The 19,286-nt window shown below is 43.6% G+C and overlaps 1 protein-coding gene across 2 annotated transcripts in view; it reads right to left on the minus strand.

The window, feature by feature from the left end:
- Alg6 (ALG6 alpha-1,3-glucosyltransferase) overlaps positions 1-15,983 on the minus strand; it is a 48,734-nt gene extending 32,751 nt beyond the window's left edge. Inside the window, exons 1-2 of one of the 2 annotated variants that reach the window (XM_048453146.3) lie at positions 15,877-15,983; positions 10,910-11,146 (exon numbers count right to left, since the gene is read on the minus strand). In XM_048453146.3, the coding sequence (XP_048309103.3) occupies positions 10,910-10,991 (82 nt within the window). In that variant the 5' untranslated portion in view covers positions 10,992-11,146; positions 15,877-15,983. Of the gene's footprint in view, positions 1-10,909; positions 11,147-15,534; positions 15,684-15,876 lie in introns of those variants that run through there. The other variant, XM_048453147.3, reaches the window with a different exon arrangement.
- Positions 15,984-19,286: the final 3,303 nt, after the last annotated feature.

Consider the following 19,286-nt stretch of genomic DNA (forward strand, 5'->3'; position numbering starts at 1 on the left):
ACAGCTGGCGGAGCTGTTTTGGAAGGCTGTGGAACCTTTCAGAGGCAGGGACTTGAGAAAGTGGGTCACTGGGGCAGGGCCTTGAGGCCTGCTAGCCAGAGCCCCCTCCAGTTCTCTCCTCTTCCCAGTGGGGATTCAGTGTGAGCAGCATTCCCGCTCCTGCCTCAAACTGGAGGGCAGAATAAACTCTTGTCCCACGGGGTTTCTTCTCAGGTATTTGGTCACCACAATAGGAAAAGTAACAACACAAATACTTCAGGAAAGCACCATAAATTAACAACAAACATCTGCACTTACAAACTGAAAACAAAAAACATAAGGTCAAACACAGAGTTAAAAACAGGCTCGGTATTGACAAAGGTCAGCCGTACTATCAAATGATTTGTATGAATTCTCAAAGGCTGCTGAGATGTCTAGGCAACTAGAGGAATTTGGTGCCAAACCTGAGGCCAATCCCGGGAACCCACATGCAACTAGAGAACCAACTATTAAGTTGTCCTGACTTCCACACACCAAGCACTGTGGCACATACAACACACACAATAAATAAGCAAATAAATGTTTAAAGATAAAACAGTTTGTAATTTGCTTTTTATAAATAAGGGATAAACCTTTAACAACTAATATGTATGTCATAGTGCTAAATACAATAATCCTATGAACTCAGTGTTATGATTTACCCTACTTAAAGACTGGGAAAAGAGGAAATATTAACACAAGTAGTCAAATGCAGGGAACATATAAACATAGCAGGTTGGCTCTAAAACCCATTCTTGTTTTGTTTTTAATCTTTTTTTAAAAAAGTAAACTACTGGGCTGGAGAGATGGCTTGGAGGTTAAGAGCATTGGCTGTTCTTCCAGAGGTCCTGAGTTCAATTCCCAGCAACCATATGATGGCTTATAATCATAGTAAGAGGTAGACCATAATGAGATATGGTCCCCTCTTCTGGCCTGCATGGATAAATGCAGGCAGAACACTGTGTACATAATAAATAAATCTTTAAAAAAAAAAAAAAGAAGTAAACTACTTAAATGGTTTGTTTTTATTTTATGTGCATTGGTGTTCTGCCTGAGTGTGTGTCTGAGTGAGGGTGTCAGATCCCCTGGAGCTGGAGTTGAAGTTATGAACTGTCATGTGGGTACCAGGAATTAAACCCACGTCCTCAGAAGAGCAGCCAGTGTTCTGAACCACTGAGCCTTCTCTGCAGCCCCTAAAACCCATTCTTAACTCCGAATGCCCGCACGGATGACAGATCTCTATAGCAAATATCAAACTCCCTACGTAACTAGGAATTGACTACTGAACTGTGAGGAAGCCCAACAAGGTACAATAGAGTCACAGGCTTTTTAAGGCAGCAACAAGGTAGAAACCAAGATATCCACATATACTTCTAACCCAGCCTGAAGGTGTGTCATTGTGAATAATGAGAGACCCCTGCTCACTGAACTCTAACCCAGCTTTTCTCCAGATTTAGCAACATTAGTTGTTTGCACTTGCTGGCTGCACTCGACCAGTATTCTCTGACTGCTACAGCTCCTAAGGAGACGATCTGCAATTACGGGAAAAGCAGACTAACAGCTCTCCAGCATGTCACTGGGTAACTGGTTCAGAAACAACTCACAGAACAAGCACATTTGCTGTGGAGCAATCTTTGTACAGTGTAACTATGTATTACTCTCACTGGTTAATAAAGAGCTGGCTGGCCTGCAGCTGGGCAGGATAAGATAAGGTGGGAGAACCAGACTAAGAGAATTCCAGAAAGAATAAGGGCAGAGTCAGGGGAATCTCTTGAGCCGTAGATAAAGCAGGAGATGAACATATATACTGAGTAAAGGTAACCAAGTCAAGTTAAAGAACGTAGATTAAAAAGATATGGGTTAATTTAAGTTATAAGAGCTAGTTAGAAACAAGCCTAAGTTATGGGCCAAGCATTTATAATTAATAAGCGTCAATGTGGTTATTTGGGAACCGGCTGGTGGGACTGAAAAGACCACCTACACACACTTGTACATACACAATTCCCGTCTCTCAGATGAGCCATGCTCACTCATCTTCGCATCCTCGGCATGTGCTCACCTCGTGTTTCCTCAACAGCACCTGACAATACCCAGCACTTGATACAGCAGAGACGGCTAAGCGGCTGGAGTGACACAGCAAGGCATCTAATTCAAAACCTGTGAGCCCTTCATTTCCCACTTAGTGAGTGCTCAGCATCCATTTGTGATGGCAGACTAACTATGCCAAGGCTGTTTGAATAGAAAGCCCAGGTATTGGCTCTGCCCCCAACACCTTTCCTTCCGGCACTTTGAAACTTCTGTTCACCCTGCTAGCTCTCTATTCTCTGCATATCTTCTATCAACTCATACATGCCGCCTTCAAAACACACGTCAGGGACCAGCGAGATCGCTCTGCAGGTGAGTGCTTGCCACTGAATCCTGCCGGCCCAAGTTTGACCCCTGGAACCCACACAAAAAGCTGGATGTGGCAGCACACGTCTGTAATCCCAGTGTCTCTGAAGCAAGAGCAGAGGCAGAGGCAGAATTATCCAGAAGCCCATGGGTCGGCCAGCCTCCAACAGTAAGAGAAGTCTGCCTTGATGAGGCAGCGGGGAGAAGAGGCTACTTACGCAAAGCTGCTTCACAGCTACCCACACTCACACACCAGGATGTAGCTTACTGAGAGTGTGCCTAGCGCGTGCAAGGTACAATCCCTCACACCAAAGCATTAACAAAATGTTGAGTTGTGTGTAGTATTAGAATGACTTCAAAAGCTAGGAATGGATGGAGCAGAGATGGTAGCACACGCCTTAATCCCATCACTTGGGAGGCAGAGGCAGGCAGGTATTTGTGAGTTTAAGACTCGCCTGGTCTACTTCAGGCCAGCCAGGGCTACACAGTGAGACCCTGTCACCTCCAACAAAAAGATTAGGCACAAGGGTCCATGCTTTTAATCTCAGTACTCAGTAGAGGCCAAGAGTTCAAGGCCATTCCTGGCTGCACAGGCTGAGTCAACCTAGGCTACACAAGCCTTGTCTCAAAAGAACAAACAAAATCATTTCAAATTCCAAACCCCCATGAGTCTCCCCTTACACATTAAAATATAAATGGTGAATTACTGACTTCTCGTGATATGTGTACTTTCCAGATCATGTTTGTCATACAGCTACACTACTTCCTGGTTGATTACCAAGTAGAAATTTTAGTTACTGGAACAGAAAAAAAAAAAAAGAAGGTTTTTCATAAATCAAAGTAGGTAACATGTTAAACATGTAGTAATTGTAAAATGTACTCAACTAAACTCAATAGGAAGAGAAAGATGATTTCTTCTAATTGTAAAATATGGCACGAGAGGAACCTTTGCAGTCCCATGGCAGGTCGGGCCCAAACCGCTGCTAGTGACAAAGTACACCACGAGAGAGCTGGAATGTGGAATTTGTTTGTCTGTTTGTTTGTTTTTTAAAGGGAAGTTTTTTTCTTTTTTTTTTAAAGATTTATTTATTACTTATGTATACAGTGTTCTGCCTGCCTGTATCCCTGCAGTCCAGAAGAGGGCACCAGATCTTATTACAGATGGTTATGAGCCATGTGGTTGCTGGGAATTGAACTCAGGACCTCTGGAAGAACAGCCAGTGCTCTTAACCTGAGCCATCTCTCCAGGCCCCGGGTATGGAGTTTTATTAAAAAGGAGGAAAGAGAGAATGAGAGAAGGAGCAAGAGACAGAGAAAAAGGGAAAAGAGAGAGAGAGAAGGAGGAGGATGAAAGGAGGGAGGGAGGGGAAGGGAGAGGGGAGGCCAGAAAGAAAGAGATCAGGAGTGGACGAAACTTGTCTCTTAAAGGACCTTTGTTTACAGTGGAACTGTATGCCATAAGTGGGGGAGGGGGCAGGGCCAAGGTGTATCTGGATACTAACACTAATAAATTCTGAAAGAAAAGATTCCTCCAAGAGTTTTTATGTTTTTCACATGTGGTATGGATATGTGTGTGTGAATCCAGCCCAATGAATACAAACCACTAGATATATGGCTTCTTTGGAAAGTGAGATGAGTTAATTTTTTCTTTTTTCAATGCCCTTAAGGATAATAAAGTCAGAAAAGAGTCCAGGTAATGTCCTATACCTGGAAAAAGACATCAAACTCTCTAGATTTCTTAAAACTACTCTAGAAATCGTGTGGTCGACGTGGAAGAATTGATTACACTCTCTAGCAAACAGAAGAATGGATAACGACTCTCTTCAGGGTTAAGGAACAAGTTTTTATCCAGAGTCTGACCTACTTCAATAAATTCAGTTGACACTGGCTATTAAATTAGTACTTAAGTTTCTAAAACTGCTAAAGTGCCCTCAAAGCAAGCCAGAAGGACAGCCCAACTGCGCCTGTGGGAGCTGCACTCAGAAGAGCAAAAGGATTCCTTCCAGTGATTAATTCTACACACTCACTCATGTGAGATTCAGAACAACATGGAGAAAACACACAATGTGCATTTACAGAACCTCAATGTTGCCAAGCTCCCAGGAAAATAGAATTAAGTAGCACTAAAAATGTTCATTTTATTAATTGCTAAATTATTCAAAACTGTTTTTAAATATAAAGAATAAGCAGCTGTCAACAATACATACTTTACAGTCAGCTTTAAACAGTCCAAGAGAAACTGAACTGACGACATTTTTCCATGAATTTCTTTCTTATTTCAGGTAAGCGCATGTATATAACCTGTCACAAACAGTAATGGAAACATCCAAATGAAATCAACCAGTTAAATCACATGCTGTCATGCTTTTTAATAACTGATATTTTGCAATAAATGATTTTTAATTATGTCTTCCTCAGCTACAAATATGACTTGTGGTGGAGGTTAGGGGAAACTAACAAAGAATCGCCTCCCTCAAGTGTTATAAACACTCTGGGTGGAATGTAAGGGGCAATGTAAATCTCTGTGAGAAATGACAGACTGGCCGGGCAGTAGCGATGCATGCTTTTAATCCTAGCACTGCGGGGGGGGGGGGGGAGGAGGAGTAGAGACAGGATCTCTCTGAGTTCGAGGCTAGCCTGGTCTATAGAGCAAGTTCCAGAACAGATGGGGTTACAAAAAGAAACCCTGTCACAAAAAGAAAGAAAGAAAGAAAGAAAGAAAGAAAGAAAGAAAGAAAGAAAGAAAGAAAGAAAGAAAGAAAGAAGAGAGAAAGAAAGAAAGAAAGAAGAGAGAGAAAGAAGAGAGAGAAAGAAGAGAGAGAAAGAGAAAGAAGAAATGACAAACCAGTACTAAAGTAAGAACCTGTCTATTCCCCACAGGTTGGTTGTTTAATGCACATACAACATTCAGCATCTTAGTTCTATGAAAAGCAACACTAAAAATACAAAGAGAATAAATTTTAGAAAAAAAATAAATTATAATATCATATTTAAGTAATTTGCCTAAATGATATCCAAATTTCAAAGAAAAAAATAATTCAGTAAAACTAACCGGAACTTCTGTACTTGAGTGTGACAGGGATTTGGAGGGACTACCCAATGTGACACAATGCAGAGATTAAGCTGAGGCTATCTGAAAAAACAGCAGGCACAGACAGGTCTCTCTGACCTTTCCCCAGGGCAGGTCACAAGATCACCAGGCAAGAAGTGCTCTGGAGTATCCTTACCTCCAAAAATTGGAAGGCCAGGACTTAAGAAGCAAGAAACTATCTGTTTATATCCCTTCTGACTTTGTTTCTGGTTATTGTTTGAGACGGCTTCTCAGGTAGCTCCAGTTGATTTATTAAACTGCTACCAAAGGATGACCTTGAACTCCTGGCCCTCCTGTTTCCACCTCCCAGTGCTGTACCAACACACACACAGCCTATGTGGCAACAGGGACTGAACCTGTCTACTCTTTATCAGACCTAGTGCAAAACACTCAGGTTTAAGAGTTTCTTTGGTTTCTTTCCTCATGAAGGCTCCCATGTCACATAAAGCTTACACTGAACAAATCTATATGGTTATCTGCTAACTTGTCTTTTGTTACACATGGTCTAACAGAAAACTCAGAAGGGTTGAAGGAAAAGAATTTTTTTTCTCTCCAACAAATGTTTCCTGATTACACTCTTAAAAGAAAATAAGCAAAAGAAAAACAAATCTATTTTTAAAAAATTAAAACAAAGAAACTTAATATTATATAAAAATTAAGTATGCATGCTTTGAGCATAGGTATGTATGTGCACCACATGCATGTAGGTGTCTTGAAGGTCAGAAGAGGGCATCACATCTCCTGGCACTAGAGTTACAGGCAGTTGTGAGCTGCTTAGTATGGGAACTAAACCCAGGTTCTCTGCAAGAGCAGCAAGTGCTCTTAACTGCTGAGACATCTCTCCATCTCCCATTAGCCCTCTTAACTTCCTGTGTTACAGTTCTTCACATGTGGGGCTGGAGATGGATGGTGATGCTGTACATGCCTAGCATGTGAGACCCTGGGTTCCATCCACAGCATTGGTGGGGGGGGGGATGTCTTGTGGCTAAGGAGATGGTTTGGGTAGCAAAGTGCTTACCACACAGAACCAGAGTGTGGATCCCCAGCACCCATATAAAGTATTAGCACACGCCCTTCTCCTCACTAAGTTACAGAGGCTGCCATTTTGTTGATATAGCTAGGCAATTGGGAGCGGGGAGCTTACATGGCTCTTCTACATCCCTCCTTTGTTGTGTTTGTGTACCTGGTGATTGACCTAAGCCATATAACCAGCTCCATGAGACAACACTTACAATAAACACGGTGAGCACACTGTGGCCACTGCACACAGACAATTCTATTTGCCTCTCCTTGCCCTGCTCCAAATTCTAGGACGCTTCTAGAACTAGCTCTTAAAAACAAGCATGATCTTTGGACCTTGCTGCCCCCACAACTAGTTTGGCTAACCATCGGCCTGATTCATTTGTCTCAACACACACACACACACACACACACACACACACACACATACACACACACACACACACGCACCCTGTATTCTTCCATCCTTCAGAAGAGTCTAAGCTTTGTTTCATGTTTTCTTGTACCAGAATGTCCTTCTCACCCATTTTGTCCCTAGTAAAATCTTTTAGGATATACTTAAATGTTACATACAAAGACCTCCTCACTGAATTAGGAAATATCTAGTGTTCTAAATCTAATCACTTTATACTGCACCAAATTTTAATGTTAATATATAGTTGCACACACACCCTATCCACCAAACTGTTAACTTCTCTAGGGAAGATACCATTTATCATTCTTTATTATTAAAATCTTAATAATTACCAAGACCCCTTTTGGCTACACAGCAAACAATAATATTTTGGAGGGTTTGTTTGTATTTTAAGACAAGCTCCCATAAAAACCAGGCTGACCATGAACTCACTATGTAGCCAAAGTGGGCCCTGAATTCCTGACCCCCCTGCTCCTACCTCCTGAGTGCTGGGATTACAGCTGTGTGGCCATACCTGATCACATTTTGGAGTTAAATAATCAAAAGTGATGATCAATAGAGGTGAGTAATGACCGTAAATGTGCTGATTATATTCCTACATAAAGAAAGTACAGTTTTGGGGCTGGAGAGATGGCTCAGCGGTTAAGAGCATTGCCTGCTCTTCCAGAGGTCCTGAGTTCAATTCCCAGCAACCACATGGTGGCTCACAACCATCTGTAATGGGATCTGGTGCCCTCTTCTGGCCTGCAGACATACACACAGACAGAATATTATATACATCATAAATAAATAAATATTTTTTTAAAAAAAGAAAGTACAGTTTATGTGTACAGGTGTTTTACCTACATGTACATCTGTGGACCACATGTGCATGGTACCCACCGCCTGCATGTGTAACTGTGTACCACATGTGCATGGTACCCACCGCCTGCATGTGTAACTGTGTACCACATGTGCATGGTGCCCACCACTTGCACGTGTAACTGTGTACCACATGTGCCTGGTGCCCACCGCCTGCACGTGTATCAGTGTACCAAATGTGTATGGTACCCACCGCCTGCATGTGTATCTGTGCACCACATGTGCATGGTGCCCACCGCCTGAACGTGTATCTGTGTACCACATGTGCATGGTGCCCACTGCCTGCACGTGTATCTGTGCACCACATGTGCATGGTGCCTATTGCCTGCATGTGTATCTGTGCACGACACATGCATGGTGCCTATTGCCTGCATGTGTATCTGTGCACGACACATGCATGGTGCCCACCGCCTGCATGTGTATCTGTGTACCACATGTGCATGGTGCCCACCACCTGCATGTACATCTGTGTACCACATGTACATGGTACCCATGGATACCAGAAGAGGATGCTGGAACCTCTGTGGTGTGGGACCATGGTGTGTATTCTGTCAATTATATTTTAAATAAACACTGATTGGCCAGTAGCCAGGCAGGAAGTATAGGCAGGACAATCAGACAGGAAGTAGAGGCGGGTCAATGAGAACAGAATTCTGGGAAGAAGAAAGCCCATTCCTCAGCAGTTCTGACCAGCCACAGAAGGAGCAAGATGTGATTGCTTCGCTGAAAAAGGTACTGAGCTGAAAAAGTCTACCAGAGACAAGAATAATGGGCTAATATATGTTATAAGAGTTAATACGAAGCCTGAGCTAATGGGCCAATCTGTTTATAGCTAATGTAGACCTCTGTGTGATTTCTTTGGGACTTAATGATTGCGGGGACCAGGCGGAACAGAAAACCTCAGTCAACACCTCTGGAAATAGTCACAACCAGGGCTGGAGAGATGGCTCAGAGGTTAAGAGCACTGCTTGCTCTTCCAAAGGTCCTGAGTTCAATTACCAGCAACCACATGGTGGATCACAACCATCTGTAAGGAGATCTGGTTCCCTCTTCTGGCCCACAGGCAGGCAAATCACTGTATACTTAGTAAATAAATAAATCTTTAAAAAAAATAGTTACAACCAATTACTAGCACCATGTGGGTGCTAGGAACCAAACCCAGACCAAATGACCCATTTCATCAGCCCACATTTTTCTTATTTCAAATTATGTTTAGATTTATTAATAAAGGCAAATATTCATTGTAGGCTAAGAACAAACAGTTCAGTATCACAATCCTTACTCTTTAGGACTGTCCTACTTTACGCTTGTACATTAGATATTACCCCATCTTCAGTGGCTATGATAAATACTAAAGAAAATAGTGCCAAACATCAGTAAATGCTCAAAATATACTCTCATTGCTACTAGTGTTATTGTCTCTTTACCTCTGACCTTTTTCCTACAATCTTTTTTATTACCAGAAAATTTTTCTACAACCAGATTTGCCTACATAAATGTATGGCCAAAACCACAGCCATTTCCAAAAATGGTAATGCTGAGCCATCTTGTTTTTTTCTCCCTAAGTTAGTTCTCCACAGACACATGTTTTTTTACTTTTTCTCCTATTTTTATTCCTTTTGATGCCATTTTTAATCTTAATTTTTAGTCACTCTTATACTATATTCTTCTCTGTGTCTGTGAAAGTCACTATTCTCTAGAACACTGTATCCAATCCCTTTTGTCTAGCAAATTCTGATTAATCCCTCAAACTCTCAAGTCAGACATCTCTGAAATTCCTCTAGTGCACTTTCATTGGTCACTTCTCTGCTAGACGTGTACCTCAGACACAACACATCTTACAGTGACTGCTTGTCTATTTGGAACTGTGCTCTATGACACCAATATTCACTTTATATTTTTCTTACCTACCACACATAATACGACAAAGCATTAAATACAAACCTGCAGAATTAAATCTGGTATCACCCCAGTCTCTGTAGTAATACTTTGTTTGTGGTTTAACAAATAAAGCTTGCCTGAAGATCAGAGTGTAGAGCTAAGCCAGTACAGGCCAGGGAGGGATGGCACATACCTTTAGTCCCAGGACTTGGGAGACAGAGTCAGATGAGAGTTCAAGGCCAGCCCGGGCTACAAAAAACTGATGCAGTCTGTAAGAGAAACAGAGCTAACACGAAGATGATCCCAGCACTTGGGATCCCATGCCTTTAATCCCAGCACTAGGGAGGTGGAGACAGGAGTGATACAGCTAGGCGGAGAGAGGAATGTAAGGCAGGAAGAGACAGCGGCTCATTGCAGACTGAGGATGTAGCCTGAGGCAGCAGTCTGGAGATGCAGTCTGAGCATGCATGCAGACTGAGGATTTTGTGGAGACAGGATCGTCCCTTCAGTCTGAAGAGTCAGTAGAAGTAAAAGGTCTCTCAGTGGCTGATCGCTCTGTTTCTCTGACCTTTCCGCTCTCACTCAACAGCTGACTCCGGGTTTTTATTATTAAGAACAATTAGAATTCATGCTACAAGTCTGCCGGGTCATACTCCATCCCTCATTTGAATCTTCCTCTTTTCCACCTCCCTTTTCTTTCTCAATCTAATAATGTGTCTGCTCTGCCACAAACAGTATCAGCAAATAGAAACCTTTGACTCCAAGAGTGTTTTCAAGGACTAGCTCAAGACATAATCACACCTCAATTTGTCATATTCCAAGCTAGATTACAATGTTTGTTTACCTCTTACACTTTCTCATTATAAGTAGATGCATGGATTTTCTTTTTTCTTTTCTTTCTTCCTGCTTTTTGTTTGTTTGTTTGTTTGTTTTGTTGTTGTTTGTTTCTCAAGACAGGGTTTCTCTATGTAACAGCCCTGGCTGTCCTGGAACCTGGTACTCGATTTGTACACCAGCCTGACCTCGAACTCACAGAGATCCACCTGCTTCTGACACCTGAGCGCTGGGATTAAAGGCATGCGTTACTACCTGAGGGGCATGCATTTTTTTAATCATAACAATAAAGCCTCAAATACTTGTTTCAGTCAAAAACTACAAACAGTTATCAAAGCAAGCAGAAGCAATCCACGCAGGAATATTTACCAATCCTTCAAACAGAAAAAGTACACTACCTGAGTAAGGGTTAAGAGAAACCGTCCACCGCACTGTGAGTCCTACTAAGACGACGAGTGTCATCCAGGACCAGTTCTCCATAGTTCTTCAAATTCAGGGAGGACAACAAAACCGGGCCAGAACACTTCCTAGGAAGTCAGTCACTTGTCTCCTTGTTCAAAGCAATGTCACCGTCTCTGCAGTTAGGAGCTTGAGAGGATTTTAAAGATGCTCAGCTTCAACACAGGAGAAGTAGCCTAGGAAGAAAACAGAACGAAAATTTAATTTAGCACCTAGCAATGAAGCCGCTCAGAAACCTGGGAGCTTGTGGGGAAGGGGTGGTTGGGAGAGCTACAGAAGGCTTTTTATGCTCGGACTGAGAAATATACCGCAAAAGGCATTCCTGTAAAATGTGATGCAATCACGTCTAAAGATAAGATAGACAAGACTTATTTTTACAAGCGAGGACTTCTGAAAAATATAGATAGTGGCACAGTCTACGTACAGCAAGTACACCCAGAGGCACACACCTGCAATCCCAGCATCTGCGAGGCTAAGACATGGGTTCAAGGCCAGCCTGACCCCCATCCTGAGACCACAAAGGTAGGAGAAGGGTGAATTATCTCTAGTACAGAGGAGGACTATTGTCTTTGCATTTAGTTTAGAAAAGCCTCCCACTGGTGTGACTTCTATAGTCTTGTTTCTCTTCCTCCTCTCACACCATCTGTGTGCTAGTCATATACATCAACTTCCCATGTGAGGGAAATAAAACTTTTAAAGACAAATGGTAAGAATGGCCCAAAGTTTAGAAGCGAAACTACAAAAGCAAAAAAGTTTAAAAAAGAATAATTAACCACCTAGAAAATTCTTCTCACCCCTTTCTACTGTCTTCAGGCTGAATAGTGTGTTCTGTCTGAACAGTGTGTCTCTGTGGTGCTGGGGATGGAAGCCAGGGCCTCTCACACTAGTAAGTATTACATCAGAGCCATGTCCCAGACCAGGCTGGGTGGCTAAAAGCAGGAAACAAATGGACACCGTCCTCTTTGAAAATTATGGGTCATGTTAAACATTGAGAAAACTACAAATAACAAGTCAACTGATACAACTGGAACAGTCTACCTTTTAAGTTTAAATTATTTTCTTACTTAAAAATATCAGGGGGCACGGCTGGACAGATGGCTGAGCAGTGAAGTGGGCTTGATCTTGGAGCACAAGAGTGTCTCCTCTTGGAGAGGAGTCAAGTTCATCCCCAGCATCCACAGCAGACAGCTCACAGGCACCTAACTCTAGTCCAGAGGATCCGATGCCCTCGTCTGGCTTCTGTGTGCACTGGCACACTTGGCATATACTCACACAGCTATAGCCACACACATAAATAAAAATGAAATACTAAAGAAAAATACTGAAAGACATTGTAATTAGCTATTTTTTAAAATATCAAAAGCAATGCCAGAACTAAGGAGACTGGGGAGAATGACTCAAAGCACTGAGAGGCTACATAACTCCACTCTTACGGCTTGAATGACAGAAACCCCTTCCTCTCCACTGTGTTGCTCCTCTAGTCCTTTGCTCCTCAAGCTGCCATCTCAGAGGCACAGGTTGGAAACCACTACAATCCACTCCAATGCTTCTCAGTCTACACTAAAGTCTCTTCTATCAACATGCTGGGCTCCAGGTGGACTTGCACTGTTATACTTCTGCTACGACATTTCAAACTTTTAATTAAATGCTAATTCCTGGGGACCTTAAATACATATATATTTACCTAATTACATTTAGTTTAAACAATATTCTAAGTAGGAAATTTAAGTCATTGGTTGTAGGTGGAATTTTCTGTCCCACCAGCCAGTTCCCAAATAACTGACATGGAGACTCAAAATTAATTCTATATGCTCAGTTCATAGCTCAGGCTTGTTACTAGCTAACTCTTACATTAAAAATTAACCCAAAATTCTTATCTACCCTCTGCCACATGTGGTACCATCTTTCAGTATGACATGTTCATCTTCCTTCTCTGGACCCTAAGACTCCTCCCTTATTCTTCCCAGCATCCTCTTTGCTCCAAAATCCTGCCTAGCCATCGGCCAGTCAGCTTTTAACAACCCAATCACAGTGCCATACACAATATAAAGAAATATTCCACAACTGATGGTCATAGTTGGCTTCAGTTGACATAAACCTAAAATTACCCATGAAGAGGGAACCTCAACTGAAGAATTACTCAGATCAGACTGGCCTATGGCCACCTCAGTGATATTTTTTTTACTTGCTAATTAATATAGAAGGGTTCTCTTAGGGTTTCTATTGCTGTGAAGCGACACCATAACCACGGCAACTCTTGAAAGGAAAACATTTCATTGTGGTGGCTCTTTTACGGTTCACAGGTTTAGTCCATGACATGTGGGACATGTGGTGTGCAGGCAGACAAAGCATTGGAAAAGTAACTGAGAGTCCTACATCTTGCAGGCAATAGGAAGTGGTCTGTGTATCACCCTAAGCAAAACTTGAGGGTATATGAGACCTCAAAGCCCACCTCCACAGTGACACACTTACTCCAACAGGGGCATATCTACTCTAAGTCACACCTCCTAATGGTGTCATTCCCCTTGGGGGTCATTTTCTCTCAAATCACAAGGGCCCAGGCCACAGTCTGCTGCGCTATTTCTAGGCAGATGGTCTTGGACTGTATAAGAAAGATAATTGAGCAAGTCAAGAATCAGGACAGTAAGCAGCAGAATGGTTTCTGGCCCAAGCTCCTCCCTTGGTTTCCCACAATGATGAACTATAACCTATAGGATGAAATAGGCCTTTTTCCCTAAGGTTGGCTATGGTTATGGTGGTTACCATGGCAACACAAAGCAAACTAGGAGACTGATTAACAACCAGGTTAAATGAATTATCCTCTGCTCCAGATAATTTTATTTAAGTATTTCCTCAGGAAACTTAATCAAAACAAGCCTGCTGAATCGTCAGCATCATGAACTTAACAAATAATGGAAGGCTTAACAGGTATAGTGCTGACTCGGGTTGCCAAGAGCCCAATGGTGGAGGACACAGCTAGGTAACGGATGATACACATAAATCCAAAAAGTTTCTCTAGCAACTATGGAGTAGATCTAATTCTAGAACTAACAAGAATTTATAAATTTAAGTACATTTAAAGCATTGAAGTTAATATGGGGGAGGGGGGATCAAGTGTGTGCTGACTAACCAAAAGGCAACAGATAACTAGTGTGTGCTGACTAACTAGAAGGGAACAGGTAACTAGTATGTGCTGACTAACTAGAAGGCAACAGGTAACTAGTGTGTGCTCACTAACTAGAAGGCAACAGGTAACTAGTGTGTGCTCACTAACTAGAAGGCAACAGATAACTGTTGTAAGGAGACCACTTGTTGGTTCCTGGCTCCTCAGCCCCAAAATAATCACCAGAAACCATATTACTTAAATCACTGCTTGGCCCATTAGCTCTAGCTTCTTATTGGCTAACTCTTACATATTAATTTAACCCATTTCTAGTAATCTGCGTATCGCCACGTGGCTGTGACTTATCGGCTAAAGTTATAATGTCTGTCTCTGGCGGGGCTACATGGTTTCTCACTGATTCTGCCTTTTCTTTCTCCCAGCATTCAGTTTAGTTTTCCCCACCTACCTAAGTTCTGCCCTATCAACAGGCCAAGGCAGTTTCTCTATTCACCAATGATATTCATAGTATACAGAGGGAAATCCCACATCATCTCTCCTTTTCTGTTTAAATGAAAAGGAAGGTTTTAACTTTAACATGGTAAAGTTACATATTACAAAACAGGTATCAAGCAAAAATTATAGTTACAACATTTATATCTACTTTATCTTTTATCATGACTAAAGAAAACTATATAACTACAAATTCTTCAACTCAATCAAAGACTCCAGAAGGATATAATATTACCCAGATAAACAGGAAGTACATTGTAAGCAACTTCCAAAATTCTAGAATTGACAGAGACATCTTACTGCCTAGGCAGTCACCCAAAGTTCTTTGGAAGTTTCTTGCCAAATGGTCAACCAACTCCATAAGGAGCCTCTTCAATGCCCATCTTTCTCTTGAAGTAGATTGGTGCTGCGAGGAACAGATGTGTCTCATTGTCATGAAAAGTCCTAACTATATGATGTTACAAATAAAAAAAATTACCTAAGGGGTTGAGGAAGGGGTCTCTGGGGATGTGTTCTGAGATGCTATGAATATTGCTATTTGAACTGAGTAACTAAGTAAAAAAGAAAAATGTGTTCACTAGGTAATAACTCAGTGAGCAACAACTTCCAGTACAGGTTTTGTAAGCATGGTATTAGCAACAAAAAAGGTTAGGAGGAAATGGCATTTACTTGTCATTTAGAACAAAAATGCCACAAAAGCAAAGATCCTCCTTAGTCCTTTCAGTGTCCTTTCACACTTAGAACAGAGTTGGCAAAAGGGGGGGAGGGGAAAGAGAGGGAAACTATGTGGTTATTAAATGAGACACAGGGTCTCATCGTGTTGCTCTAGCTAGCCTAGAGTTCGCTTATGTAGACCAGGCTTGCCTAGAACTCCAAGAGTTCCGCCTGCCCCTGCTTCCCAGTGCTACCACGCCGGGCTATTTCCCCCTTAAACTGTGAGTGCTGTTCCACCTGCAAGCGCAGCTCAGCCACTTTCTCAGGAAGCCACATTCAGGCAGCTGGAGCATCACTACAGAAGTCAACCGCCGAGTCCCAAGCTGCTCTCTTTTCGGGCCGAGGGACCCTCGGGACTACCGACCTCTGGCTCGGGAGGGACAGACCCGCCAGTACGGCGCGGACAGGATCGCCCCGGTCACTCCCACCAGGCCGCGTCACCACTGCAGGACGGCAGCACACCGAGGGCCCCGGGGCTGGGCGAGGCCTTGTGGTAAGCCCCCGCGTCGACGTTCGCGCCGGCTGTCAGCACCTCCCCAAGCCGGCCGGCTCCAGACCGCCGCAACCCCAGGCTCTTACCAGCCACCGGACTCCGGAATTGGCGCCTGTAGAGAACCAGCAGAAGCGCCTGCGCACTCACCGCCCGCGGAGCAGGCGCGCTTCCGTCGTCCCTCACGGGAGCGAGCCCGTAAGACGAGGGGGCATGGTGGTGGGCGGGGCTATGCGGGGCGGGGTGGGGCTGCCGCCTTTCGGGAGGCGAGGTCCAAGTCCTGGAACCCGAGAAGTTTGGCGGCCGGGGTTAGGTCAGGGGCAGGTGGAAAGCCCCTTGCTCTTCTTTCCCGGGATCGCGGCCAAGGCCCGAGCGGCTGCTTAGCCCATGGATTCCTGTGAGGGGCGGCTCCTGCCCGCTTCGCAGTGGCGAGCACTTGGCCAGTCCTCACTCCAGGCGGCAGGTCTTCCTTCTGGGCCAGTGCCCTCCAGCAGCCACCAAGCCAGCCTAATTTCTTGGAGCTAAGCAAACACCACTGCTTAGTCAGGCTGGAAGTCGCTTCTAGTGAGAAACCATTTCTAGATCCTCTGAGTTGAGCCTATGAGAAACACTAGCTTGAGATTGTCACACGTGGTGACACTATCAGCCCCAGGGAGGCTAAGGCAAGAGGATCAGGAGTTAGAGGTCAGCCTGAGCTACATAGCAAGACCCTGTCCCCGAGCCGCTGAAAAAACAGCTCGGTCCCAGAATAGACACTGCATGCCCCATCAGGCAACTTGAATCGCCTATTCCCACATTTGCCAAAAATAATATTCCCCAGTTTCCCTCATACCCTGCTGCTGAACTGTCCCATTCTGTAGACACCAACTCCGATATAAGTAAAAACAAATATTTGGCTATTGCGAGGATTACTTTGTTGGGGGGGGGGGGGTGCACGTGTGTGTGTGTGTGTGTGTGTGTGTGTGTGTGTGTGTGCTGATATGCGTACCTGTGTGGGTGCCAAAGGTCGATGCTGATATCTTCCTCGATCCATCACCACCTTATTTTTGAGATAGCATCTCTCACTCAATCTGGAGCTCACCTGTTTGACTATACTGACTGACTGGCCAGTGAACTCTAGGTATGTCTGCCTATCTTTGCAACCAGCTACCCCGGGAGTCTTGGCTTACATGAGATCCTGTCTCACAAGAAAAAAAAAATACCTTGGAAATATGACAAGCTATAACCAATCCCTGCTCTCATTAAATTTAATTTTCTTTGGAAAGCATTTCCATGCCAAAAAAAAAAGCAGTAGAAGGAAATGCATGCTGTCACATTAGTGGTGTGCACATTCCATTACAGCCCACAGGAGTTGAGACAAGACTTGGGCTCCGTGTAAACCATCAGCTATCAGGACATGCTTCTTCCCGGATGAGCCACCTTGGCTTTGAAAGAAAAACCAGACACCAAGAGCATGGGTGTCTGAATCTAGACAAGGGAAACGGTTGACACCAAAATCATGGCAGCTGAAAAAGTACAGAACATTTCTCCCCATTTACACGGCGGTTGATGACAGAGAAGAGCCGGAGGAGCTCCGAGCTGCAGGCTGTGGTGTTACAATCACGCGGTGGTCAGTAAGGGTCCCTGAAGTGACATTTCGCAGGGAGTCAAGTGTATACAGTGCTGGGCTAGAGGAAACTTAAACTGGTGATAATGGGTTCGATGAGTCAGAGGGAAAGGTTCACGGCCAGCCCAGGGTGAGAAGTAGAAAGGGTCAATGCAGCAGGGCCTGTGTCCAGGTCTTTGTAACACACTAAGTGGGCAGAAGCAGAGTGAAAAGGAAGGAAGGCTATGGGATGGTGCCCAAGGTTTCGAACTGGGAAGCTAGGAGCTTCCTTGGAGAAGATGCTAGCTACACAATAATGACTTTGATGTAACATCAACTTGACAAAATAGGAATACTTGGGTGCCAGTTGTGAATCAGAACCCAGGAAAGAGCCTGGGGCTAAAGATAGATGAAGTGTTTTTATTTGCTGAAGAATGAGGAGCTAGTGGAGGAGGAAAGTGAACAATTGCACGTAAGTGACGTCTGTTTAACCCACGAGGAGGGAGCTGAACCAAGGAAGTCTATAGCGCACATACACATGTTGTGCAAAGTCCAGCTCATCCCCAGCATGCCTTCATATCCAGCTCGTCCACAAGCCATGCCTGCCTTTTGCAGCCGCCATCTCTCCACTCAGAGGTAGCAGTTGACTACAGGCTTCCTAACTTGTCTGTTCCTTGGTATCAGGCTCTTGGGATAGCTCAGTCTCAATCAATAGGGTCCCTCTCAATCTGCCACCCAGACATAGGCCTCCAAGACGAAGAAATGACGAAATAAACCTGTTGTCATCTGCTAACCCATGCCAAAAGCATCACTGTGTCATAAGAGCCCCAAAGACATTTGAGGCTTGCAGGGAACTGTGGACTTGTCCTGCTGGACTCTCACCAGGGCCATCTGGTTTACCTTTTGGATGAGGTTTCTACTTCCCCTCCCCATGCCAGGAGCTGTACAGCCCAGTTCTGTGCTGCTTGCTGATTAATGCCCAGTTGACTTTATGTTTCCTTTCACTATTCAACTGTCTTTTCACACACTTCATGGAGTGTGTGTGAGTGGGTGTGTATGTGGGGGGTGAGTGTGTGTATGTGTGGGGTATGTGTGAGTATGAATGTGTGATATATGTTTGGGATAGGTATGTGTGTGTATGTATGCGGTGTGGGTGTACATCTGGGGGTTAATGCAGGCTGAGTGTGTGTGTATGTGTAAGGTTTGGGGGGTGAGTATGTGTGGGGTAGGGGGCGGGTGAGTGTGTGTGTGTGTGTGTGTGTGTGTGTGTGTGCCCTTCAGAGGGCAATGGGAGAAAGAAGTTGCTCTAATAGATTGTCTTGGGTGCCAATCAGAACCCAGGAAAGGAGCTGAAGCTAAAGATAGATGAAGTGTTTTTATTTGCTTTTATTTGAAGTGATTGCTACTGGTTAGTTGGTCAGTTTTCAGGATTTTGTTTATCTTTTTTGCTCCTGTGTTTATGTGGTTCCCCATTTATATATTCTTATTATTATTTTTAAACCATTTTCACATTTAATAACTGAAAACAATAATAAATACCTTCAACATGTAAATGAATTGTAGAATGAATAATAAAAACCCAGAGACAGATAATGGGATTCATCCTGAAGGTTAGAAAAACAAAGCAACCAAGCGACTGAAGAGCTCTTACCTCTATGAAATTATCAGACTGAAAAGAAAGCGAGTTCCTGTCTCATCCCACCTTATATTCCTCTCTAGTGCTAGAATTAAAGATGTGCACTACCATTGCTGAGTCTCTATGGCTAACTAGTGTGGCTGTTGGGATTGAAGGTGTGTGCCACCACTGTCTAGCCTGTATGACTGACTAGTGTGGCTGTTTTGTGTTCTGGTCTTCAGGCAAGCTTTATTTATTAAAATACAAATGAAAGATTACTACAATGAATAAACTTTGTT

Source organism: Myodes glareolus, chromosome 3, assembly GCF_982192425.1.
Source record: "Myodes glareolus chromosome 3, mMyoGla1.1, whole genome shotgun sequence".
Lineage (NCBI taxonomy): Eukaryota > Metazoa > Chordata > Mammalia > Rodentia > Cricetidae > Myodes > Myodes glareolus.